This window comes from Cebus imitator, unplaced genomic scaffold, assembly GCF_001604975.1.
Source record: "Cebus imitator isolate Cc_AM_T3 unplaced genomic scaffold, Cebus_imitator-1.0 Scaffold348, whole genome shotgun sequence".
In the NCBI taxonomy this organism is placed as follows: Eukaryota; Metazoa; Chordata; class Mammalia; order Primates; family Cebidae; genus Cebus; species Cebus imitator.
Genome location: NW_016107663.1, coordinates 1,244,892 through 1,271,630, shown reverse-complemented (window position 1 = coordinate 1,271,630; position 26,739 = coordinate 1,244,892). Strand labels below are relative to the sequence as shown.

At 51.0% G+C, this 26,739-nt stretch overlaps 1 protein-coding gene and 1 long non-coding RNA gene across 8 annotated transcripts; one reads left to right on the top strand and one right to left on the bottom strand.

Moving 5' to 3' along the window:
- The first annotated feature begins 3,017 nt into the window (after positions 1-3,017).
- AEN (apoptosis enhancing nuclease) lies at positions 3,018-25,971 on the top strand. Of its 7 annotated transcripts, none has more exons than XM_037730491.1 (8): positions 3,018-3,184; positions 3,494-3,587; positions 3,735-4,017; positions 6,736-6,853; positions 7,026-7,065; positions 19,898-20,501; positions 23,007-23,207; positions 23,794-25,971. In XM_037730491.1, exons 6-8 carry the CDS (start codon positions 19,962-19,964, stop codon positions 24,028-24,030), a joined length of 978 nt encoding a protein of 325 aa, XP_037586419.1. In that variant the 5' UTR covers positions 3,018-3,184; positions 3,494-3,587; positions 3,735-4,017; positions 6,736-6,853; positions 7,026-7,065; positions 19,898-19,961; the 3' UTR covers positions 24,031-25,971. The 7 variants fall into 7 exon arrangements, with proteins under 7 accessions (XP_037586419.1, XP_037586418.1, XP_017361616.1 ...); XM_037730490.1 differs by having other exon boundaries at positions 3,414-3,587; XM_017506127.2 differs by having other exon boundaries at positions 3,018-3,587; positions 3,740-4,017.
- On the bottom strand, positions 21,696-23,713 carry LOC119467896. The gene is made up of 3 exons (XR_005196531.1): positions 23,517-23,713; positions 22,252-22,339; positions 21,696-22,013 (listed from the first exon to the last, which is right to left on the bottom strand). It is a non-coding gene; the product is annotated as an uncharacterized LOC119467896 (long non-coding RNA).
- Positions 25,972-26,739: the final 768 nt, after the last annotated feature.

The window sequence follows — 26,739 nt, the reverse complement described above, 5'->3', positions numbered from 1 at the left end:
GACGGGGTTTCACCATGTTGACCGGGATGGTCTCGATCTCTTGACCTCGTGATCCACCCGCCTCGGCCTCCCAAAGTGCTGGGATTACAGGCGTGAGCCACCGCGCCCGGCCCCAAACTCTTTATTTATTTGTTGTTTTGGAATTTTTTTCTTTTTGAAAGAAGTTCTTTGTTGCCCAGGCTGGAGTGCAGTGGCGCGATCATAGCTCACTACAGCCTTGAGCTTCTGGGCCCAAGTGATCCTCTCACCTCAGCCTCCTGAGTAGCCGAGACTACAGATGAGTACCACCACACCCAACTAGCTCTCTTAACCATTTAACACATAATTTTGATGACTCATGTAAGGGAGACAGTGGGTCTTTCTAGCAGAAGGAACACTGGGAACTCAAGTGAATTAAACAGTCTGAGCTCGGCTTCTTTATCTATAAAATGGGCAGCTTCTAGAATCAAGCAAGATACATCATGTAAAATACTCAGTGAAAAATTAAAAGTGCTTTACAAAGATAATGAATGGAGCATTAATATAGCCTAGAGCTCTAAGACTCACAAATGAAATGGTTGCAAGAAGAATGTCCTGAGTTAAGGGGCCAGTCAGGCCAAAGACCGAACAGCTTTTTTGCCAAGAGATAAATGCAGAATCTTTTCTCTGCACTAATTTTTCCCAATAGGCTAAAAACAATCCACGTTGGCCAAGATTTGGGGTTGATCTAGTACAAAGTCGCCTTTGCTTTCAACAAAAATTCCTCAGACACTTGGTTAAGAGAGCAAGTGTATATGAATAAGAGCCTGTTTTTCCTTAGAGCGACGTCTACTGGTAATGGAGAAAGAAGATAAGCCCCCTTCCACATTGTTGCATGCACGATATTCAAAACGCACGTTTAATGACTGTCCTGGTAGGTGTGACTGTGTGAGAGAGTGTGCATGAGATACAATTAGACCCTGTTGGTGGTGCTTTTCACTTGTATGTTGGCTGGCTCCTGGTGTTCACAGAGTGTATTTGCAGCTGTTTTCAGACTGCCAATCAGAAAATGTAAAACAGTGTTAGTTTACATAACGATGGGTGAGTCTGAGAGTAATTAAAATGTTTTCTTCTATTTTTCCATGTATTTGTGATTAAGATATCATTCCTTACATTAAAAAATGTAAAGAGTGTTTAACGCGATCAAATATCTGAGTGATAAACGAAAAATATGATTTTAAAAAATGTTTCCCAAATACCTGCATATTTTGAAATGTGAAAATGAAAAACAACAAACAAACAAACAAAAGCAACAATCCTCCAGCCTAAATAGGAGGAAATGCCCTGCTGCCTGTGTTGGCTGGATGTGAGCAGCACAGATATTTGTGAGTCTCCAGGGTGGGGCCTGCAGGGCACCAGCCGGAAAAGAAGCAAGCATTGCAGGCTGAGTGAAGCCATTGCCAGCTCCCATTCAACAGAGCAATTGCGGGAACAAGGGGTAGCAAACTCACATGCTTACAGGACCTCACAGGTAACAATGATGAAGTGAGCAGGTAAGGTGGTGACAAAAAACAATTTTGCTTTCCTCTTTTCTTTTTTTTTTTGAGACGGGATTTTACTGTGCTGCCCAGGCTGGTCTCGAACTCCTGGGCTCAAGTGATCTTCCCACCTCCACCTCCCAAAGTGCTGGGATTACAGGTGTGAACCACTGCTCTTGGCCACATTTTATACTATAGGAAAAAAAAAAAAAGAAGTCAAAGGATAAGACTGATGACAAATAGGCTTGGTGAATATTGACGAAAAGGAGAAGAGGGCCTACTTTTGCCTGGACTCCAGCCACACGTTCACTAGTCAGAGCTTCTGCCTACCTGCAGAATGCCAGCAAGCGCTTATTCAAGAGACATGGCAATGCCATGGCAATGCCATGGCAATGACAGGGATATTGCTTTAGAGGAGAGGAGAGCTGGAAAATCCAGAGTCCTGTGTGAACTCTTCCAATCTTTTTGACAAATACTTCAACATTTTAAAATACTGTGCGGGGAGCCTCGCAAACATTTTTGTGTTCTGTCTGGTTCGCTGGTCACCAGTTTGCGTCCCCTAGATGCGCGCTGGATCCGTGGTGGGTTTGTCATTTTCTGAAGCTCTAACGGCAGCTTTGAAGCTCGGTTGGTCGTGCATGCCGGCGAGGACCAGGGCAGGTGGGTGGGTCCTGCGCGGGCGCTGCCTGGGTGTGCTCTGCTCCAGCACGCGTGGGTCGAGAGCGGCGAGAACAAGTCTAAGAGCGGCCAGGTTAACCAGGTCTGCCCAGCCCTGGTGGGGTGGTGGGAGAATAGGAAACGGCCCTGTGAAAATGAAGGTTTCTGCTAATTGCCCTCCGGAAGCCTGTAGTCTCCCCCGTCTCCTCCCTGGGACCAGGCAGCCGCCCGCCCGCTGTGACGAGCCCCAGCAGTGGACGGGACTGGCTCTGGTGCCTCGTCTGGTCCGGGCACAACTGGATTCAGCACTAATGTCCGACCCTACCCCAGCGGAGCGCCGGACCCCGGCAGGAGTAGCAGGCTGCCCGCTGCTGGCCCGCCGACCGGCACCCCCTCCCCACAAGCCGTTGCCATGGCCACAGGGGACATTTGATGAGAAGCGCGGCGGCCCCCCCTTTGCTCGCTTTCTCCGCTCGCCTTCAGGATGACGTCATGAACATCCGTGGCCCTGACAGGCCATCCGTCGGTTGGTCTCAGCTTTAAAGCAGCTGTTCTTCCCTGGCCCGGCAGCAGCGGCGACGGTTTGCACCCGGAGGGCCACACCAGGACTACGGACCGGGACAGGACTGATGGCACCAGAGAGGCGAGTATTCCAGGGGCACTTTACAAACAGCTTCCTCAAACCCCAGCCCTCCCCGCCCCACTGCGCTGCAGCTTGCTCTGCGGCTGTTGGGGGGACGCAAAGTGCCGGCAGCTGGGTGGTGAGGGGCTTTCTTCCAGAAAGAAGCGGACAGCAAGTGGTCTTCCTCCCCAGCCGTGGCGACCCATTGCAGGTAAATCTCAGACAAGGTCCCCCGCCCAGTTCCCTCCTCCAGGTCCAGGGCTCATGCCTGGAGGAGCAGCCGACTGGAGCTGATATTCGGGAAGCTGAGCCTGAGGCTGCTCTGGAGGGCCGGGGAACGGGGCGGCCAGGCTTGGCACCCGCCTAAGGTGCAGTGAAGAGGAGGAAAGGCGACTCCGGAGCCCAGCAGGTGAGCGCTCCTACGGGGTGCTGGGCAGGCTAGAGGTGTGGGGGCGTCGGTTCCAGTACCTGCCCGGGACGACGCGGAAACCCAGCTTGCAGTTTGTTTCGCTGGGTCCCGTGCCCCCCAGGAGAAAGACGGCCCCATAGCCTCGCCGGAGCCGCTTCTCGCAACCCAGCCGCCCCAAGCCCGCTGCCGCCGCCGCCGCTCCTCCCGCGCTTCTCGCCCCTGATTCTAGATGCAGCTGACCTGTTGCATGCAGAAGAGCAGCCGCGTTCCGCGTTCCAAGCCTCTTCTCGCTGCTTTGCCCGCCACCAGATCTGAGCGCCAGGAGTCCGGGGACTCTGCCTGCAAGCACCCAGAGAGCCCAGAGCCGCAGGAAGAAATGTCAAAAGTACCAGAAGACAACTGGGTAATGGCCCCAGTGCAAAGGGCCTTTCTCCCTACCCACCACAATTGCCGCAAATAATTCCAGGGAGGGGAATGAGAAGAGCAGGGGATTGCGCCCTGGGGGAGCCCTATCTGCTGAAAGAGTGAGTCTAATGCGGTTACTTCCCAGTGTAGCCTTTCGACTCGGCGGACCCAGCGCCTCTACTTCGAGTCGCTACCCGATTGGAGTGGGCTCAGAATCAGTCTGCTGAAGGTCCCTGGAGCCCCCACCCCAGCGAATCTGAGCCTTCAGCTTCAGCACCAGAGGCTGGACAGCGCCCCGGCCCTAGGGTGCCAATGGTCGGTGCCTGCCTGCGCGCGGCTCAGCTTCCCAACCCCAGACCACTTGCGCTCGCGGCCCCTCAGACCCCAGGCGGAGGAGATCAGGAGGTGACTCAGGTTCGCGGAAGAATGTGGGACTCACCTTCCTCATTTCTCCAGGGATTTAGGTGTGGGATTCTGGGAGAGCATTCTATCTTGTCCTGGCCACGACCAGTGGAAAAACTTGGCGCCAAAGGAAGGCGGTGGTGCGGGGAGCAGAGACACGCTTGCAGGCGGTGAGCAAAGGGGCGTGCGGGGACGGAGGATCTACCGCGATCCCAGCCCCGGTGTTCAGTGAAAAATCGCAGCATCTAAATCCTGCGCTCCCTCTCGCTCTCTCCGCCTTCCTTCTTCCCTTCCTTCCCACACTTTCTGGACGCATTAATAGGAGGGAGTGAAAGGGAAAGCGTGGGGAGGAGGGGGAAGATATTGAAGCCGAGGTAAGATTTTATCTAGGTCTCAACATTCGAGCGTGGATGAAATTTGTCCAAAAAGAACATCAAGGTACGCATTTTTTACCCAAAGTAGCCTTTGTGTGAGGAGTAAAGATGATTGTTTGGCCAGGAAGGAGAAAGAACGCAGAGGAACAGACCCTATCACAAAAGGGCTAACAGAGGTGGAGGAGGAAGGGAACCGACAGGACTTGGGCAGTAGCATGGTTACCAGGCAACCAGTCGCAGCCCCAGCCTCCTGTTGCCTTGGTTACGGTGGGTGGAGAGGCTTTGGCCACTGATGATTATCCCTGAGCACCTTGATTATTTAAAATATCTCCTGGGGAGCCGCTGCCTTTTCCGGGCTAGGTGAGAGTCACACCGATCCTGCATACGGCTGATCCTACATACGGCCGGGTCCAGGGAAATCCTGGAAGATGATTATTTTTTTTTTTTAAGTCGAGGCGCACAGCAAAGCAACTTACCTTTCCACCACTACAGTCCTCCCCTCCCCCACTCCACCGCACTGGCTTCATTTCTCCAGGATTTACAATTTTGGTTTTTATATTTTTCATTTAGTCCTTTATACTGGAGGAGCTGATTTCTTATCCCCCAACCTCTCTTTTTCCCCCTTAAAATGAGAAAAACACATTTGCTCTTCATGCATGAACAGGAGGGAGACAAGGAAATTGTCCAAGGGTGTCTACTGTAGAGAGCAGCTTTCTCCCTGGTTTGATAGTCCTCCCTCCCCGACTAACTAAACCACTCCCTTCAGGGGAGAGGGGGATGAATTTTGGATTACCCCCACTTCTCACCTTGCCCCACAGACCACACAGAAGGCACAGATAGAGGAAAACGGGTCTGTCTTAGTAAATCTAGCATCACTCTCATTTGATTTCTCAAGATTCTCTTCTCTTTTATTCCTCCCCAGCATTGCCTTCATAATTAGCAAATACAGCACCTAAAGCTTGTAATCTTCTGATTTTTTTGTTTCCCTTGATTGAGAAACATTGACTCCACTTTCACCTATCAACCTTGCCTTGCCTTTCCTTATCCTGAAACATCTGGGTAGGAAATTATTTTACTTATAATTATTTTCCAAAGGAAGCTGTAACATTCTCAGAATGATTTGGGAGGAAATTGCTAGCAAGTTACCAGAACAGTGTGTGCCCTGTCCACTATTTCATTTCAAATATGTCTGTTTAAGAGCCATTAACTTTCTCTTTCCAAAACAAAACAAAACAAACGAAAAACACCAACTGAAAGAACTCTGCTTTAAACTGAGATATTAGCTGACAACGCAGAGATGGAGAAAATCTCCATGTTTCAGGCAGTAACTGTCATATCTTAATCTGTGATGCCTGCACCAGTAAACACACGTCTCCTCTTATTCTCTTCTTTTCTCCTCGTTTCCTTCATCTATTATTAATATAAAAATGTTTAATCATTATAATTTCAGCATAAGTTTAAAAGGTCAAAAATTCCCTCAATGAATGGATTTGATAGTTTTGGGGGTATTTACATTAAAATGCTTTTCTATCACATGTTACTATAGAAACTTCCCTTCAGACGAGACCAGACAGCTGGTCTGCTTTTTGTACTTTTCTTCCCAAAGCAGTGCTTTTCTTTATGAATTCTCTGGGGCCGCTATCATTTATCACATCAATAATGTCCCATAGCAACAGTTGTTGTTTTTCTAAAAATTTTTATTCACTTTCTGCTTATTTTCTTTATGGACAAAGGGTCTACTTTCCTTTCAGGAAGATAGGTGAGCTCTGATTGGCTGGAAAGGAAGGAGCATTCTTTCATTGGTTGGTGTGCATTGCCTTGTCAACCAATAAGAGGATGCCATTTATCCTTTTCTGACTAGCTGAGTGAGCAGGGTACCCAGAAGGATTGAATCTGCCTTAGTTCCATCCAGTAGCAAAGGACAGAACACAGAATCCTGGACTCAGGATCTGGAATTGACTTTGGCTAATCCAGATTGCATTGACTTGCAAGGATGACCTTTTCTACCTATCTATTCATAGCTTACTTCAACATACCTGCCATCTACATTGTCCTGTAGCTTTTTTCCCCTTCATTTTGGGAGATACTGTGATTATCTTTCAAAGTCAGTGCAGGTGATTGTTACCAGGGTCCAGAAAATTTTGTGATTTCCCCTAAAAGTAGAGAATTGGTCCTCATTATTAGAGATGTGGTGAAAACTTTTGGGGATGAAGATGGAAAGCTAGAATTTGGAAGAGCTGCATTACCTGTGACACAGAATGGATAGCTCAGCTTTTGGACTCACTCTGCTCAGCTTTCAGCTTTGGTATCCGGTGTCCTCTTCTCCACTTTGATGTTTTATTTGTTTGTTTTTCTACTTTCATTCTTCAGAGCTGCGCCTTTCGCCTGAATTTTCAGTGACAAACAGAGAAGCTGAATGGATGGAGACAATGACTCTCTAATTCAGTGTAAGAGCTGATTCATCGCATCCCAGGAAGACTTGTTGCAGGTAGGTGACGGCAGTCCTGGAACTGGAGATCATCCCAGTCCATAGCATTGGCGTTGGGCAGATTTGTTTTTTTTTTCTCTTTATCCCTGCACCAAATAGTCCTACTCAGGGCTGCTGGCATTGGTCCCTACTTTCCTAAAAAGAGGGGGAGTCAAAGTTCTTTCCCTTTCAGGATGGAAACTCTCTGACAGCAGCCTGGAAGAAGCTTTACTGTGAGTACAGACCGCTTCGGTCAGTCTTTTTTTGGCTTTTGGCTGGAGGGGATACTGGAAGTGGATAGGTATCTGATCATGACGGTACTATCAGGAGCCATTTACTTTATCGGCCCCATCTGTGCCAGAGTTCAGTGGTACAATGAGCCCTAGGGCTAGACTATAAGCCCTTCAATATTAGGAGCTATGTCTTGTACCCCTTTGATTCCCTCAAACTCAGTTGTGCTTAAAGTAGGGCTAAACAAATGTTTGAACTAAATCCTACTGGCTAGTATTAGGACAAATCCCTTAACTTCTTCTTTATGAGAACGGTAGCTCTAGACCTGAACCCTCCCCCACCAAATCAAAAGCTTCATATTCCCTAGCCCTCTTCACAAAAGATAAATTAAGACTCAGTTAATTGTTACCATGGTAACATGGAGTGGCCACACTGAGGATCCCCATCACCCATTACTGTCATGAGGTAAAAGAGAGGAGGGGTTTGGGGATCATTGTCATGGAAGAAACCATGGAAACAAGCGTTGCTAAGGGAACAGCTCTAAATTCAGAGGAGAAATTAGAAGTGGGGAGTGGAAGTTGGTGGGCTCAAGGGCAGGTCATTTTTTCAAGATCTATTTCTTTGAGACTATAGCAGCCTCTTTTGTTGCTTGCCTCTTCTCCCAATTCAGATAGAGCTCAGAATTAAAGAATTTTGAAAACTATGGCCACAGTCAGCTCAAGTCCACCTTCATTGGATCTGAAAGGAAAAAGCCAATGAAAATGGATTGACCCTATTCACGCCTCACAATCCTACTCTGCCTCTGAACTTTGCTTGTTTGCCAACCAGTTTCATCTAACGTGGGCCAGGCTGCGTGCGAGGCACTGGGAAGAATAATGAGCGAGAGTCCCTGCTCTCATCGTGAGCTTCTGGTAGGGCAGTGGCTGGGTGGTGGCTTTTTAGAGCCAGGTTGCTCATGTAGGTACATCGGTGAGTCCTACAAGGCGACGTTAAGAGAGATGCTGTGGTTCTCTCCAACCTCTCTTTGTGTTGCATTTTAGCTTATCTATTACTTCTTGAAGCTTATTTGCCAGCTCCCTAAGAAAGGCCTGTTTTTCCTGGAAACACCTAGGGTGCTAAGCTCTCCCGTTAACCAAGGGGCTACCTTAGTTAGCATTGTTCTCTAATGGTACACTCAGGTCCTTGCCTCTGAAACAATACAAGGATGAAGGGCTAACTCTCTCTTAACAGTGGCAAAGAGACACAGGGCTATTTTTTTTAAATTATTATTTTAAAAGAAATTAAAGATCACAAATCCATCTCTGTTTCTTGATAGATTAAAGGATGGGGAAGGGAGGTCTCAGTTTTCTGCAGCTGGGAATTGCAGAGCCATCACCTGACTGGGGGATGGACAGAAGAGGGTCTTAACAGCCTCTGGGGAAGGGACACCTCTCCCTTACATCTTCCACAAAAGAACATCTTGGGTTTCCTCAGGGCCATGGCAGAACTGTGCCCTGTCTCAGGCTGACAGTTGGAAGGGGCTGGGACTCAGAGCTGGGTACTGCTGGTCTTCTCCATGCCCCCTGCACTGCTCCTGAGCATCTCCATCACCAGGCAAGCCCTCTCCTATTCTGGGCACAGAGAATAAATCCAAGGATGGAAGGGTGGGCTAAAGAAGAAGCAGTCACAATTAAAAAGAGAGAGAATTAAAAGCAGCACCAATAGGGAAGGGTAATTATCCTTCAGTTATTGCAGAAATACAATTAGGGCCGTGCTCTCTGAGCCACCAGGATATTGTGGCTTTTGCTAATTAAGGAGCGGATGTGCCCTGCCAGCGCAATTAGAGGCTGGGCCAGGCAGCAGGGACTTGCCTCTCCTCCACCAGTGCCACACTGCAAGGGAAATTAACCAGGGAGCCTAGCGTTGGGCCTGTGGGGAGGGGATTCCACCAGCGTCCTGTCCACAACCATTTCCCCTGTTGCTTTCTTTCTGCTCTGCTTACCCCAGCACCCCCACTCTGACTTCATTCTGAGCTGTGCTTCCAGTGCTCCCAGCACTCAGTAAACACTGGAAGAATTTGCACCGTGGGCCATGCCCCCAGACTTCCAGAAAGCGGAGGCAGAGGTAGAGAGGGGTCCTCCTTTCTGAGCTCTTCTTTCCCTTCTCCGTGGCAGTTCTGCGCTTTACGATTAGTAAAGAAAAGAGAGAAATGAGCTACCTGCCTGCTTCCCTTTAAAAATAAAATTTCCCTATTTGTAAAGAAAGTATGTTCAAATTGGGTGCCTATCATCCCAGCACTTTGAGAGGCTGAGGCAGGAGGATCACTTGAGCCCAGGAGTTGGAGATCAGCCTGGGCAATATAGCAAGACCTTGTCTCTACTAAAACAAAACAAAACAAAACAAAACAGCTGTAGTCCCAGCTACCAGGGAGGCTGAGGCGGAAGAATCACTTGAATCTGGAAGGCTAAAGCCGCAGCCAGCCGTGATTGCACCACCGCGCTACAGCCTGGGTGACAGAGCAAGCCCCTGTCTCAACAAAACAAAGCCAAACAAAACAACTATGTTTATTACAGAAAGTAGAACACTCCAGAAAAAAAGGAAAAGATAAAAGAAATTTCTCCGGGGAATTCTGAGGTGGGGAGGGGTGCTGAGAGGAGATGACCTTGGTAATGGGAGAGAGACAAACGCTGGCCGGCAGCAGCATCCAGACCGCTGACCGGGTGTCGAGGGGAGGGGAGGGGAGGTGGGTGCTGAACGCCTTGCGGAGCTGGCCTGGATACAGAGTGGACCGGCTGCCCCGTCTGGAAGACTTGTGATTTTGTTGTTGTCTTACTGCGCTCAACAACAAATCCTAGTCTCCCGAATGGTGCCAGCCATCGCATCGGGGAGCGGGACATGGGGGGAGCCCCCCTTTCTGGTTCTCCTTCCACGTGTCCTTTTTCTGTGTGTCTTTTGTGTTTCCTAGAGAACACCTCAAGTAGCAACCCTGAACACGCTTCTTCCAGAAACATGGACAAACTCCGGGGTGAGCAGGGAAGCGGGGCAGGGTCTCTGTCTTCAAGGAGCAGTGGGCTGATTCCACACCACTGCCTGAAGGGCAGGGAGAGAAAAATCCTCCTTAATTACTCATTCCCCCAACAACCAGTTTGGGGCACCTGTAATGGAGGCACCTGGTGACCCCACACCCCGGGGCTCAGGGTCTCGTTGTCTCTGGCCCTAGAGCCACAGTGTAAGCAGGCACCAAGAGGCGTGCTCTGGAGACGGAGGTTCCGGATGCTTGGTGCACCTGGCCGCAAAGAGGACACCCCTGAGCTCGGAGCTTGTCAGGTCCCTGCCCCACAGCTGAGGGAGTGAGTGGACTTGCATGTATGGAATTTTTTCCCTCTGTGCTGCTCCAACCAGAGGTGTCGCCAAGGGAAAAAAAGCTCAGTGTTTGGGGGCCATCCCCCACTGTGGCAGAAATGCAATTAGAGTGAGTCATCAGAAGAAACATTTCCCAGCCTTTTTTTTTTTTGAGACAGAGTCTTGCTCTGTCCCGGGCTGAGTGCAGTGGGGCAGTCTCGGCTCACTGCAACCTCCACCTCCTGGGTTCAAGTGATTCTTGTGCCTCAGCCTCCGACTAGCTGGGATTACAGGCAAATGCCACCAGCCCAGCTAATTTTTTGTATTTTTAGCAGAGACAGGGTTTTCCCATGTTGGCCAGGCTGGTCTTAAACTCGACACCTCAGGTGATCTGCCCGCCTCGCCTCCGCCTCCCAAAGTGCTGGGATTATTACAAGGATCAGCTGCCTCCCCCAGCCTCCCAGGCTTTTTTGATGCCTCTGCCTGGGGCGAGGGGGGGCGGGTACCTTGCCCTAAGGTGAGCACGGAGTCACATTGTTGACAGTTTCAGCGGAGATTAATTTGTCAAGCAACAAATCCAAATGCCCTCCCTATTCCTAAGTATATTCCCACCCTCCTCCGTTCGTATAGCTGAGGACACTAAAGCACGTTACAAACTTAAGTTTGGTTGGGGATTGTACTCCTTTAGGGAACGCTAAAAATGCAACCATCAGCTGAGCTCATTCTCCCTCTTCCGGTTGCTAGCTGTGTGAGCTTTGGTAAGGCACTTGACCTCTCTAAACCAAGTCAGCCCTTCACTTCTACCCCGAGGCAGTGGCTGCCTCCACTTCTGCTGCTCCCTCTCCTCCTCCAGACTGCCTCTATTCTTCCGCACTTCCAGTCTTTTACATTTCCCTTTACCCTACCCGTGCCCGAAGCCAGTGGGAAGCCAGTCCTATTAGAAATCTCATTGACACTTGAGAAGTCTGCAAATTGGTGTCACTCAGCAGGTGTGTGTCCTTCACAGCGGGAGAGAAGCCCAGATTGGGCAGAAGGGCAGAGCCGGAAAACAGGAGAGGAGGGGAGTGAGTCTCTCCCAGGCAGCCCTCAGCATCTGGGGCTGGTGTGGGGATGGAACGCGGAGAGACTATGCCTCTGTGAAACAGGTATCTGAGGAGGGAAGTGGGGCGCATTCCTGATGTGAGGGATGGCTAAGAGAGCCCTTGTTAAGTGGTGGGGGGCGTCCTGGCTCTAAAGTCAAAAACACCCCAGTTTGAATCCTGGCTCCACTGCTTACGAGCTGTGTGACTTTGAGTCAGTCACTTAACATCTCTGAGTCTCAGGTTCCTCAACAATAAAATAGAATTGATCACATCTACCTTGCGAGGTTGTTATAATAAGTAGGCATGTGAAGTGTCATAATACAAAATGTCATAGGTATTCACCCGTATTGTTCTCTTCTGCCTTCTCTTTCATAGTTTTCATGGTTGGCCTCTTCACCAGCCTGGGGTACCCACACGTCTGCACTCCTGAAACAGGACCAGATGGAAATCACCATCTTTCTGTTAGTCTCCCCTATCCTGTAGGAATTTTAACCCATTAAAATGTGTATCCTCCTCCTCCCGAATCAGTATCTTGCCCATTTGAGGGGCCTCAATTTATATTGAAGAATGAATATAGACCAAGTCCTTCCCCACTTAAAAATGCCGAAATCAAGGCCTGCAGACATTGTGATTTGTTTCTTGGTCACTCAGCAAGGTGGACAATTTACTACTTTTTTTATTTTGTTTTGAAATGGGGTCTGGCTTTGACCCACTCCCAGGCTGGAGTGCAGAGGTGTGATCTCGGCTCAATGCAGCCCCGACCTCCTGGGCTCCAGCTGTCTTCCTCCTTCAGCCTCCCGTGCAGCTGAGACCACAGACACCCCCCACCACGCCTGGCTAATTTTTGTATTTTTTGTAGAGAAGGGGCCCCCCTGTGTTGCTCAGGCTGGTCTTAAACTCCTGGGCTCAAGCTACCTCCCACCTCGGCTTCCCAAAATGCTGGGATTACAGCGTAAACCACCGCATCTGGCCCTCACTTACCAGTTTTTAAGGTAACTTTCTAGGAGTCTCAACACAAAAGGTTAGGGCATCTGGCCCCTCTCCTTAACTGCATCCACCTGGTTTAAGCAGCAGCCAGACTTCCAGCCCCTCCCATGGCACTGCGGCAGTCAGGTTTCCCTGGATGAGCAGGGAGGCGGCGTCCTCTGCTGGAAGCTTTAGGTCACTCCACTTTAGCAGCAATTCTCAGTCTCAGCGACAAACTACTAACACCTGAGGACACTGAAAAACCTCCCTTTTCAGGCCCCACCCCAGAACAGTTAAATCACAATCGTGGGGTGTGACCCAAGCGTCTTTTTTTTTCTTAAAGTTCAGCATGTTGAGTCAAGACTGGCGACCACGGATGGAAGAATTAATTTTATAGGTGAGAACACTCTAGTCGAATGGAACAAGCAATGGCAGAGAATAACCCCCCCGGATCAAATCCTTCCAGTCTTCCATGAAAAGATTAGCCGTGTGAGACTTAGCCTGGGTTTGAGAATCCTGGACAGTCTCAGGAGTTGGGGGAGGGCACAAAGTTACCTTAATTGTATTGGTGCCAGGCTGTGTCCTGGTAGGTCCAACGTCCAGCCCCTGCTGGATCCAGAGAGCTAAGAGAGCAGGCAGCTGTGTGAATACAGCGACCGCACGGTTCGCATTGAGCACTGGGCGAGTTGTCAGGTTCATACTTTCCAACACAGTGGATCCTAAACTTGAACGTGCCTCGGGATTAGCTATTCATCAGCTGTTAAACCGGGCCCCACACCCTGATTTTCTCAATCTCACCCCTAACTTTCTGGGCCTCACCCCCGACTTTCTGGGCCCCACACCCTGATTTTCTGAATCAGCATATCCAACAAACTCCCAGGCAAATGCCCATGCTTGCTGGGCTAGGACGACACATAGAGAGGAATTGCTCTAAAAACTGAGCAGATCAGCACTCTCAAGTTTGCACCCGGCCCAGCACCATAGGGATCCCCACAGAACCCCAAAAAGTCCCCAAAATGGGTACACAGGGCAGGCAGAATGGTGCTTTGATTGTAGCATAACAATTTGCAATTGTAAAACAGGTCAAGTCCTGCCGCAAGTGTTTTCAGATTGGGGGAAAGGATGGGGTCCATGGGGTCAGAGTTTGGATCATGGGCTTTTCCCCACCAGTCCCCAGTCCAAACAAGCTCTGTTATAAAGGAGCCCTAATCTTTGTGGAGGGAGATTTTTTTCTTCAAGACAGAGTCTTGCTCTGTCACCCAGGCTGGAGTGCAGTGGCGCCATCTTGGCTCACTGCAACCTCCGCCTCTTGGGTTCAAGCCATTCTCCTGCCTCAGCCTCTTGAGTAGCTGGGATTACAGGCACGCACCACTATGCCCGGCTAATTTTTGTATTTTTAGTAGAGATGGAGTTTCACCATGTTGGCCAGGTTGATATTGAACTCCTGACCTTGTGATCTGCCCGCCTCTGCCTCCTAAAGCGTTGGGATTACAGGTGTGAGCCACCGCGCTTGGCCTAGGAGGAGATATTTTTATCAACCCAGTTGCAGCTTCTGGGGAGAAGAGAAGGGCTGACTTGGTTCAGCGAGGTCAAGTGCCTTGTCAAAGGTCACACAGCTAGCAGAAGTTGGAGGGTGAGTTTAGTGGCTTCCCTAAGAAAGGAGGGGTGCAGGTATCACCATCCATAGCCAAGATGCCAGTGTGAGACCACCCTTACTGAATACCTAGACATCAAGTTTTTTTACTTAGAAATATTTTTTATCGTAAATGTAAGTATAGATGGTCCCTGATCTACGATGGCTCAATTTAACATTTTTCAACTTTATAATAGTGCAAAAGCAATACACATTTAGTAGAAACCTTACTTCAAGTGCCCATATAACCATTCTGTTATTTTCAGTATAGTCTTGAATAAATGATGTGACGCATTCAGTACTTGATTATAACATTTGTGTTAGGTGATTTTGCCCAACGGTAGGCCAATGTAAATGTTGTGAGTACATTTAAGGTGTATCAGGCTAAGCTATGGATGTTTGCTAAGTTAAATGTATTAAGTGCATTTTCAACTTGTGAATTATAATGGGTTTATCAGGACATGACCTTGTTAAGTCAGGAGCAACTGCAAATACGGACATCTTAAAAATTTGCCATTAAATAAATGCAATGGAGTCTAAATATCATAGTGATTTGATACCAACATTATTCATTTTCATTTAGTTATTTTTTGCAGAGGTGGGGTCTCACTATGTTGCTCAGGCTGGAGGGTAGCACAGTTAGAGTGCACTGTGGCCTCAAACTTCTGCCCTTCTCAAGGGATCCTCCTGCCTCAGACTCCAAGGTAGCTATGACTACAGGCATGTGCCAGAGTGCCTACCTTCATTTATTGATGTATTTATTTACTGAGACAGAGTCTCGTGCTGTCGCCCAGGCTGGAGGGCAGTGGTGTGATCTCGGCTCACTGCCACCTTTGTCTCTAGGATTCAACAGATCGTCGTGCCTCAGCCTCCTGAGTGTCTGGGATTACAGGTGCCCACCACCACGCCTGGCTACTTGTGTATTTTTAGTAGACATAGGGTTTCTCCATGTTGGCCAGGCTGGTCTCAAACCTGTGACCTCAGGTGATTCGCCTGCCTTGGCCTCTCCTAGTGTTAGAATTACAACCGTGAGCCACCGCCCCTGGCCTTCATTTTTAAAGTAACATAATCAACTCAAGATGCTTATGTGTTTATACTGTGCATCCCACTGCCACGCCCACGTAGGAACTTAATACTTACGAGTCAAGTTTTGCAAAAGAATAAATGAAAAAGTAGCGCTGACGCGGTGTTTAGTTAGTGACCACTGTGTGTATTGTTTCACTGAATGCCAGAACACCGGAGGAGGTTGGGGCTGGTGTTCCCAATCTGAAGATGTGGGTGTACTCTGTAAGTCATCCGGCCTTTCCTGGCAGGAGACCCACAGGAGCCCACATCCCGACCCAGCGAGCGGAGTGGCTGGGAGCCAGCGGGGACCAGAGGAGGCCAGGCTCCCCTCCCTTCTTTTTAAAGCTTCCCGCCAGTGTGGTGGGCTCCCTGCGCGAGCCCCGCCCCCTTCAGAAGTCCCTCCCCTTCTGCTCTCGCCCGCCTCCCCGCCGCCGGGCAGGCTAGGCCAATCAGAAGAGGCCTTGGGCGGGCGCTGCCGTCCGGCGAGCCAATAGGCGGGCAGTCGGAGCCGGGCTTGCCCGGGCATGTAGGAGCCGCCGGTCCTCGGGAAGCCACGTGCGGACCGGAAGAGACGCGTGGGGCTTACGGTGAGATCCGGGACCCTGCTCGGGGGCGGCGGGGTCGGGAGGGCTGAGGCCGCTGGTCGCGGGTGAAGGCCCCGCGCGCTGTGTCCGCCGCTGCCCGCGGCGGGGACGCCTGAGCTGGGCTGACCCTGCTCCACTGGCCCGCAGAAAAGCAGGCCGGGCGCCGCCTGTCCCCAGTGCTCGCTCCTCTCGGGGTCCAGGGCCGGGGGGCGGCGCTGGGTGTTAGGACTCGGCCCAGCGGTCACGCCAGCAAGTGACCAACGCCCGAGTCCTTCCCGGTGAGATCAGGCGGCCCACGCGCCACGCCTGGGAGAACGCCCGCGGGCGGGGAGGTCGTGCGGGGATAGCAGACTTTTGTTGTCGTCGTGCCGTGGGCTTTTTAGCAGCGCAGGGGACCTTATCGAGCCAGTTTTCTCCGATTTGGGCGATTATCGGAATCGTGGCTTGAGGGTTGTGCACGCTCTTTTAAAAAATCCAGATTCTCTCGCTTGAACCCGGGAGGTTGCGGTGAGCAGAGATCGTGCCATCGCACTCCAGTCTGGGCAAAAAGAGCAAAACTTCGTCCTACCCCCCAAAAAATCTAGGTTATCAAGCCCCTTTTCCCAAAACGGCAATTAGCACGGTTTGGGAGTGGGCCGGATAATCCCCCTTTTATCAGATGTCTTCTGGTACAGCAATTAACTACTTTTGGGAAGCCCTGATCTAATTCACAGCCGTCGGCTGAACTTGAAGGGACAGTGATTTGCCCCAGATCGTGTGGCGGTTTAGTGCTAGAGCAAGGTCTGTCTAGAACTGTCCTCTGCCCTCCTGATCAGCCAGCAGTTTGGTGGCTCTGATGCCACTGAGGATTCTGACTTAGTGGTTCCTTTGGGGCCTTTGCTCCGTTCACTCTGCAGCTGGGACCCTTCCTTTAGGCCAGAGACCCCCTGCCTGAAGGGCCGGTGTTTGATTCTCAGAGTGCTGGGTCCAGGCTGGAGAAAAGCTTGTATTTGTCCTTGATGAAAGGGTTGTGTTATGTGAGCGGAACTTCTCTCCAGCGTCACTGAGCTACATTTGAGCCCCCAAAGATGTGTGTCCTTGATGATTGTTGGTTTTGAGAGTCAGCCAGGTCAGGGTGCTTGCAAAAGGACTGCTTTTATCTCTTGAAGTAGGAGGCCATAGACACCTTTTCTCAGATATCTTAATTTCTGGCTTCTTTAAAACCTTGCCAGTAGGGTCAGGAAAACCACTCACTCTAGTCCTCAGCCCTTCACCGAGAAAGGAGGGGGTTACCTCCCATCCCCCTCTCCCAAATTAGTTATTAGCAGGGTCGGCATTGGGCTTCTTCGCCTTTTTGCTGCTGTTGCTGGGCTGAGGCAAATTGAGGTTCCGAATATGTCAGTTCTAAGATGTGACTGTCAATCTGAGGAAGTTGGTTACAGTTAAAACCTTTTTAAAAGAGACCTTTTCTCCTGGAAAGAATGGGATGAGCAAGCAGGATGGATGGATGAGTCAGGATGGGTCAGGTCGGGCTGAGTCAGTCAGGATTCAGGGTCCTGCCCTAGAGTGCCGGGAGTCTTTATGCAAATGCTGGCATCATCAAAGCTGGCAATTGACCTCAGCTCCCGCCCACTTCCCATTGCTCTTCATCTCTGCTGCTATTGCTCAGGTTTTCACCTTCTCCAGACCTCTTCTAATACCCTTCTGAAGAGGACCTGCCCTGTGCTGGCTTCTGGGCTGGCTGTTGGGGAAGCGACAGAGACAATCAAGGCTCTAATCTGCCTTCAGACAGCTCTGTGGTAGACTGTGTTTACCAATGGACTTTGAAGGGTGTAATAATTCTCTAACTGTGCTATAGAGCTCAGCACAGACGGGTGAATTTCTTTGCTCCCCAGCTAGACTGTTAATGTCCTGGGTCAGGGCTACTGTGGGATATTTAAGTGACCTCCATAGGTGCCTCTGGGGCTCCCCCGCTTGCTTGGCCTGTAGAGACCAATTCAAGGGACACAAGATTGGGGCAGGAGTGGCTAGTGGAAGGGCCACCGGAGTGGGGACCAGAAGATGAAATGGTACAAAGGAGAGGAGAGCAGCCCCTCCAGCATGACCCACCTTATGCTCTACACCCCAGTGGCTTCAGGGTGCTGGTGGGCCCTCTTCCTCGACTCCTTTTTCAGACCTTTGCCCCTAACATGGCCACTGATTCCTCTCCCTTCCACCTGGAAGGTTGCTATTTTACATGCACACAGATTTAGCCTCTTCCAGGAAGCCTCCAGAAAACCTGTTTTGCCTCCCTAGCTCCTCTAATCTAGCTCTTAACACACCTTCTATTTGGTGTCGGTCTCTGCCGTGAGACGAAACTTCTCGGAGTTCAGGATCCATCTTCGCAGCTGCCCAGCACCTGGCACAGTGGAGACCCCGGAGAGCCTCAGTGTGGCATTGGTCTGTGCAACCCAGTGAGATAAAGGTTCTTCCAGAAGGGCTTCTGGGTGGTGGCAAAACAGTAGCTGAGTCTGAAAGGGCAGGAGGGCTGTGAGTGGCAAGGGAGCAGAGGAAGACCTGTGGGCTAGGAAAGGTCAGTGTGTCCGGGCGGGGGCTGCTGTGGCCTGAGAAGAGCTGGCTGGCAACCACTGGGTAGAGTCAGGAGCAGTTGGTTATTGAGCCCCTGCGTACTGTTTAGAATACAGGAAGATAATTGTGTCATTTCCTCTTCACACAGGAGAGGGGGTGGTAGGATCATTTTACGTGCCTGAAAACTGAAACTCAGCAGTTTAGGTAACCTATAAAAAGCTGAGTTAGGCTGGGCACGTGGCTCATGCCTGTAATCCCAGCACTTTGGGAGGCTGAGGCAGATGGATCATGCAAGGTCAGGAATTTGAGACCATCCTGGCCAACATGGTGAAACCCCGTCTCTACTAAAAATACAAAAATTAGGCAGGTGTAGTGGTGCATGCCTGTAATCCCAGCTACCCGAGAGGCTGAGGCAGGAGAATCGCTTGAACTGGGGAGGCAGAAGTTGCAGTGAGCTGAGATGGCGCCACTGCACTCTAGCCTGGGCAACAAGAGCAGAATTCCGTCTCAAAAAAAAAAAAAGCTGAGTTAAACCCAGCTCTGCCTGACTTCAAAGCGCTAGTTTGTTTGATCTGTTAAAAAGGTACTGACTTGGCATAACAAATGAAATAGGCTTTTCAAGCTATGGCTTTGGCTGTTGGGAAGATGCTGGATTTTGCAGACTCACATGAACATCCAATATATAGCAGCGGTGTGCAAGATCTTCTCTTATCCTGGCATTCGGTGATGAGGGCCTGCAGTTCACTGGGTGGGATCCCGCCACAGAAATCTGCAAGTGCTTCAGATTAGGACTTCTAAATGTTTGTAGATGCTGTGGTGATTAATGAACTACAAAGTCTGGTAAAGAAATTACATTTAAAGGCTGGACACGGTGGCTCATGCTTGTGATCCTAGCACTTTAGGTGGCCAAAGTGTGAGTCCAGGAGTTTAAGACCAGCTGGGCAATGTTGCTACTAAAAATACAAAAAAATTAGCCAGGCGTGGGAGTATCACTTGAGCCCTACAGTGAGCTGTGATCATGCCACCGCACTCCAGCCTGGGTGACAGAGGAAGACCTTATCTCAAAAAAAAAAAAAAAAAGTTACATTTGGTCAACATATTACACAAAAATACGATTACTGGGGGCTTCCTGTGAAATTTCTTCTCCAGATTCTGCTAAGGATCTGTGTCTTCGTATTTCAAAAAAAGATTTCTTAGAAAGGGCTATACAGTTTCTGTAATCTTTATTTTCCTGTAACCATAACACTGTCAAAGTCTGATGCTTCCTTAGCTAAAAATCACAGCGGAAAAAGACTTGATCATGGTTTGAGGTTGAGGCTGTGGATTCTGGGTTCCTATCAGCCTTTGGCTTTTGCTCATTGGGCAGGTTTCTTCACCTCTGTGGCACAGTTTCTTACATGGAAAATGAAGATGATAATGTTTGTTCAGGTCATTGAGCAGATTGAGTGATGCTGTGTAGTGCGGTGATTTGCATGTGTTTACAGTATGAGTGCGTTTATTGGTGAAATGGGTCCTCGACTCAATGTGGAAGCCGCCAGCTACAGTGCAGGGCTCTGGGAGCACCGCAGGGAGGAGGGTGGGCGGGCTGCCTGGCACACCCTCACCCAGCCCCTCTACCTGTGTGTTCTCTCTCCAGGCTGCTGCCCCGTTGGAAGATTACTACCCAGGCTTCCCTTGCCCCAAGCAGTGAGCTGACTGGAATGGTGCCCCGGGAGGCCCCTGAGTCTGCTCAGTGCCTGTGCCCTTCCCTCACCATCCCCAATGCCAAGGATGTGCTTCGGAGAAGGCACAAGAGAAGGAGCCGACAGCACCAGAGGTTCATGGCCCGGAAGGCCTTGCTGCAGGAGCAGGGGCTGCTGAGCATGCCTCCAGAACCAGGGTCCTCCCCACTGCCCACACCTTTGGGGGCGGCGCCAGCTCCTGAAGCTGCCAGCAGTGGGAAGCAGTGTCCAAGGGCTGGTTCTGGTGCTGCTGCATGCAGCAGGAGGCCTGACCCCAGGAAAGCCTCAGGGCCCTGGCCCAGCAAGTGTGTGGCTATTGACTGTGAGATGGTGGGCACGGGACCCCGAGGGCGGGTGAGCGAGCTGGCCCGCTGTTCCGTGGTGAGTTATTATGGCGATGTTCTCTACGACAAGTACATCAGGCCTGAGATGCCCGTCGTTGACTACCGTACTCGCTGGAGTGGCATCACACGCCAGCACATGCGCAAGGCCATCCCCTTCCAGGTGGCCCAGAAAGAGGTAAGGGCAGGGTGGGGACTTGTTTGGGAGGTGTGGTGGGCTGGAAAGAGCCACCCTGGGTTTGAGTCACCACTTAGCCGCACTGGGGGCAGCAAACCTTGGGAAAGTCACCTAACTGCTCCAATCAATAGGTTCCTTCTCCAGAGAATAGGGGGAAGAAAAATGAAATCCCGACCCTGCCTGCGGGTAAGGATTGCTGGCCTGTCGCACAGGACAGTGTAGAAAGGCTGCACCAACTGTAGGGTGATGAACAGCTTACATTTCAGAGCTTGCTTTCTGTTATAAAGTTGTATGCGTTGATATAAAATTTGTAAAGCCCACAGTGACATCACGTTCAAGTATTCATATTTTGGCGTATTTCCTCATGTTAATTTCTTAGTGCTTAGAAAAAATTAAATGAGTGGTTGGGACCATACTGATGTACCAGGAATTCCCAAACACACTTGACCTCAGGAAACACGTAAGGCCTTTTCAACAATCTAGGATCCTTGTCCCCAGTCCCCTCCATAGAGACTGATCCAGTAGGCTTGGCAAGGGCTCTGACCTGGACCCCGTTAAAATCATCACACTGCAGACGTGCACCATAAAGCCACAGGGCTTACGGGGAAATGGAGGAAGGGGATAAAGACCGTCAGTGACACCCCAAAAATAAAAAGATAGAAACCAAATAAAAATGATAGTCCAGTTTTACACGTCATGTTTCTTTTTTTTTTTTCTTATTCCACACATCTGAAATGGTTCAGAAATGCACAGTACACCAGTAAGTATGGCACTTCACCTGGAAGAGGACCTGCAGCTAGTTACTGAGTAGTCAGGAGTTCTCTGAAGTCAGACAGGAAGTGCAGCACCCGCTGTGGATGGCTGTGGCTCATCACGTGGGTGAACCGGGTTGCCGGGTGATGTTTGGGCTGTGCGTATTGTGTACTCCCTCCTGGCTCAGTTCAGCTGGGTGCAGTTTTCCGCGTTCACTCAGTGTTTCTCAGGGATGAAATTAAGCATAAGCAGGGGTGAAATTTGCGTTGTTCTCAAAATGTGTCATCCATCAGTTGCATTGAGACACATGGGCTCTTTCTACACAAGCCTTATAACAGAGCCGCTTTTGAACACTTCTGGGTTATTCTTGGGATGAGGCGAGGTTGGGAAATACCGGCCTGAGCGTTCCTTTGAATGGCTGGAGGTTATTTTATACAGCAACCAGGCAGATCAGGAAGAGCAGCAACAGGAGGGGAGGTGTGGTGAACCCTCCAGCTCCTTGGTGCCTTCCATTGACCGGGTGGGTGGGCTCCCAAGAGTCGGGCCACTTTTTGTCTGCCCAGACTCTGGACCAGTGTGGGTATGCTTCATCTCCTTCCGCTTCGTGGCTGACTGCGGGGAGGGGCAGCGTGCTGGGTGACCAGCATGGTGGCACACACCTACCGTAAAGCCTTGATGCATCTCATCCATCTGCATTGAATGCTGGGTTTCGGGATAAACCGTGTGTTGCCGGCAGAGGTGGGCGGTGGAGGCCTGCAGCTGGTGATAAGGGAAGCCCAAGCCTGGCTAAGAGGGCTGGAGGGGGTTGCTGGCCCATGGCCCTGGACGTGGCCTCCCTGGTGTGTGGGGACGGCAGCTGGCAGGGAGGGGAGGAACACATTGTCCAGGCGGCCAGAGCTGAGCAGGAGAGCAGGTTAAGAGGGTGGGGAGGAGTTGGCACACAGCGGGGCAAGGGGGCAGAGTCCTGAAGACAGGGATTATGTCCCTGACTACTCACAAGAGCTGTTGCTTATGGTGTGTCTACCAGCGACAGGCACGGTTCTGTTGACTTCACCCAGCTGGTCTCTATTGATATTGATCACCTCCTGTGATAAGTAAATAATAAATCAGTAAATGAAAGAGATAGGCATGGAAAAGAAGAAGAAATGTGATGCGTTCCTAGCATCAGTAATCAAGTCAAACAAACATGGTCCCTCACTCAGACCTTACAGTGGGGGTGAGGCTGGTTAGAAAGTGTGACTGCTGTTGAAGGAGAGAGTATGAAATGCAGAGAGCAGCGGGGGTCCTGATGTAGATGGGGGAGTCATGGGAAGGCCTCCTGAGGGGGTAAAGTGAAGCCCGGACCTGCAGCACGGTAGGACCTGGGGAGCGGCTAGGCGGGGTGGGAGGTGTGGTGACCTGGGGGTGTCTTCCAGGCTGGGAGCCTACGCCAGCCGTAGAGTTGCTTGTACCTAGTGGCAGGAAGACTTCCATCCATGACCTCCTTTAGTCCTTACAGCTGCCCCACGGAATGCTGCTGGCCGCGCTCCCCTTTGACAGGTGCTGAGGACTTAGGTACGCCCGTGCGTATAGTCAGTAGAAGGGCGTGGGCTCAGACTCGGGCAGCATGGTTGACTGGAGCTTATCATCTCCCCGCTCTGTGCTTCCTCCCTCCACAGGGATCCGTGCACCTATTGGCCAGGGGATCCCGGGGCATGTCTCCTGCCAGCCTGTTGCGGGGGGGACCTCCCTGACTCCTCTCTCTGCTCACAGATCGTTAAGCTCCTGAAGGGCAAGGTGGTGGTGGGGCATGCACTGCACAACGACTTCCAGGCCCTCAAGTACGTCCACCCGCGGAGCCAGACCCGGGACACCACCTATGTCCCCAACTTCCTCAGCCAGCCCGGCCTCCACACCCGGGCCCGGGTCTCTCTGAAGGACCTGGCCCTGCAGCTGCTGCACAAGAGGATCCAGGTGCGTGGCAGGAGAGTGGCTGAAGGCGTGGAGGCCCGCCTGGCCTCCCTGGCATTCTTTCTTCCCCAGTCCAGGTCCAGGGAGCTTGCCTAAATGGGTGTCCCACCTGTACATGCAGCCCCAGGTGCTTCTCCCCGTGATCCTTCTTCCCCAGTGTGTACTGCCATTCTCTCAAAACACATTCTCCCAGGCCGATCTCCTCCAGATCTGTCCCCTGCCTAACTCTTGGCTCTGTCCCCGCATCCCTGAAGGATGGTCTCTCATCCCCTACACCCAGACACACAGCCTTTGATCAGGAGGAGCCAGTACCTCTTGCTCCTGCTGGGCTTCACATTTATTATTCATCTGGTCTGCAAGCCTTTGGAGTAAGAGATTTTTAGCACGCCTTATATTGGAGGAAAGCAGGCTTGGAGAAGCTGGATGGCTTGTGGGATGCAGTTGAGGTTCCCTCCCTTTTCTGTGAACCTCCATTCTGAGCGCACGTGTTCTCGGGCCTGCACAGAGCACTGGGAAACTGGCCTCGCTTCTTGGGGCAGCAGGCGTCTCACCGGGCTCCAGGCAGTCATGTGTTGGCTCTCGTCAGCAGGTGGGCCAGCACGGGCACTCGTCAGTAGAAGATGCCACGACGGCCATGGAGCTGTACCGGCTGGTGGAAGTGCAGTGGGAACAGCAGGAGGCCTGCAGCCTCTGGACCCGCCCTGAGGACAGAGAACATGACAGCAGCACAGACATGGAGCAGTACATGGAGGACCAGTACTGGCCCGAGGACCCGGCCCGCGGCAGCAGAGGCGGAGATGGGGAAGCACAGGACAGAAGGGATTGAGAAGGGGGTGGGGCTCCCTGGCTGGTCTGCCCATGTGGCCGGTAGGAAGTGGGGGCCAGGACAGCAGCAGGCACTCCTTCTTGGGTAGAGTGGGGCAGGATGCAGTGAGCCAGCCCCAGGGCCAGAGATGTTGAGTCATCTGTTAAGCTGACCCCGTCCGCTCACAGCATAGCCCGCCATCTCTCCAGGGCTGTTGGTTCTTTCTCCTGACTCCTGTGGTTTTGCTAATGGCACTTTATTGGCTCCATGGAGATGTCAGGTGGACCATCTTCCAGGGCCCAGCAGGAGTAGGGAATGTGGCAACTGATCGCCCCGGTTGTCGCGGCCTTCCCCACCCCCCCAGATCTCCTGAGTCACACTGTGCTACTGAAAGGGATCATATCGCCCTCTCTGGGGATGGGCGGTGGGGATGTCAATATCCTGGAGCTCCCTTACCCCAGCTCAATGACTGGGGGTAAAGTTCTCTTTTGTGGTCTACCTCTTCCTCCACTCAGTTTTGGGTTCAGAACAAATATGCCCTGAAGTTAAAGAGTTAAGTCCTAAAGGAGACATTTCTTTCCCCCTCCCTGACCTGGAGCTCCGGCGAAGTAGGAACTCCGCTCCTCATGGCCTGTCAGCTCCCTGCTAGGCTACAGTGGAACAGCAGAGTTCACATGCTTCTTGTGGGGAGCTGGCCCCTTCACATGCTTGGCAACAGAAGACCCCAGGCCCAGCTCAGGGAGGAGGGACGGCAGGTGAGCTTTGGACGAGACCCAGCATATTTATTTTGACCCAAATCAGGGATTTCCCCAGTCCACCCAGTACTAGGCACTTAAGCAAATGCAGAGACACAAGACAGCGTTTTGAATTCTGGGCCTTTGTGCAGAACTGTGCCTGACCTTTATTAAGAGCAGGGCCACTCGTCTCAGGGAGTGGAATCTGTGTGTCTCCTGGGGTGGGGCGGGGCATTGCCAGGGAAGCAGTGGCCTTGAACCTGGTCTGGTGCCCCCTCAGCTCATTGACAATCACTGTGGCTAATGGGTTTTCTCCTATTTCTAAAAATGTTCTCTTGTTTCCTAAGTGACAGCTGTGAAGTATTGGGTAACCAAGAGCTCAGGTCACACAGACCTTGGGGCCCCATCTTTGCCGTCACTTAGCTCTGAGACCTTAGGCAAGTGAGGGGCGTCACTCTTGAGCCTGCTGTTTCCTCGTCTGTAAAATGGGGATGGTGGTACGGCTTACCTCGCAGGGTTGTAATGAGCACTAAATCTAAACCGTTTCACACGGTGCCTGGCGCGTGGTGAGCCACAGCCACTGTGAGCTTTGTTTTTCCTTTATTTTTTAAGCCCAAAATAGGGCCACAACATTGTTTATTCTTCGAGGATTTGTTGGAACCTCTTCAGGATAACCCGAGTCCACAGGCTGAACAGCTGTGGCTCACACAGAGCTGCTCCGGCTTTTGGCTGTTTCCAGCAGTGGTGGGGCACTGGCCTGGTGAGGACACAGAGGGAGGGTCACGGTTATCCGTGTGTCTTGTCTGTGGCCAGCAGGTGCAGGTGTGGATTCTGGTCAGGGTCCCAACACTGGGAGGTGACAACAGAGCAAAGCAGCACAGGGGACAGGGAGGTAGAAACAGTGCTGACGTCACACTACCCCACCTTCAGCTGAAGCCCCGCGTTCCACAAACAGGGTTCTAGATTGTCCAGTCACTGGCTCCCTCCCTATCAGGACAGCACAGAGAAAGGGGCTGGCTGAGTCTTACCACATCTGGCCTGGCTCCAGGACTTGGTTCTGGATTTTTTTAAAGTCGGTAGCTAATGTGAAACTCAGTTGAGCATAGCTTCGATCCCTTGGTCTGGGGCTGAAAGAAGATGGTGCTGTTATCAGTGGGAAAATGTACTACTTAAGATCAGCTTTGGTGTAAAACCGTTTGTTCTGGAATAAAACACAATTGGAAAAGTGGCTGAGGTGGCCCTTTCTGGGAATTCTCAAGCTGGAGTTTGGGAAGGGACTGGGACTGAGCCTTGCTGGGTGCCTTGGCCTCCGAGAAGGCAGTTTTCAAGAGGATGCCATGGGCTGCGACAAGCAAATAGCAGAGCTACAGAATTTAGATAATTGATTTCTTATTTCCATATGACAGAGCACAAGTTTTGTTTTTCGTTTGAGACAGGGTCTTACTCTGTGGCTGGGGCTAGAATGCAGTGGTGCAATCATGGCTGTCTGCAGCCTCGACTTCCCTGGCTCAGGAGATCCTCCCACCTTGGCCTCCCAAGTAGTTGGGATGACAGACATATGTCACCACACCCGGCTAATTTTTTTTGGTATTTTTAGTAGACGGGTTTTCACTGTGTTAGCCAGGCTGGTCTCAAACTCCTGGACTCAAGCAATCCATCACCTTGGCCTCCCAAAGTGCTGGGATCACAGGCAGGAGCCACTGCACCTGGCCATGTTTGTTTTAACTTTTTTATTTCTCCTTGAAGGGCTACTCACTTTAAAAGTTTTTAATTGTAGCAAAATACACATAACAAAATTTACTGTGTTAACTGCTTTTAGTGTCCGGCTCAGTAGTTTATATCTGTATTGACTTTGACTTTGTTGAGAAACAAATCTCGACCTTTTTCATCTTGTGCAACTGAAACTTTGCGTTTCCCCCTTTTGTCAATTCCCTGCCAACTACCATTCTACTTTCTGTTTCTATGAATTTGGCTAGACAGCTCATACAGCTGGAAT

Excerpts from the sequence above, each read along its gene's own strand:
- AEN (XM_037730491.1), top strand. The coding sequence starts at position 19,962 with ATGGTGCCCCGGGAGGCCCCTGAGTCTGCTCAGTGCCTGTGCCCTTCC. Across the intron at positions 20,502-23,006 it reads TCCAGGTGGCCCAGAAAGAG|ATCGTTAAGCTCCTGAAGGG; the intron begins GTAAGGGCAGGG and ends CTCTGCTCACAG. Across the intron at positions 23,208-23,793 it reads TGCTGCACAAGAGGATCCAG|GTGGGCCAGCACGGGCACTC; the intron begins GTGCGTGGCAGG and ends TCTCGTCAGCAG.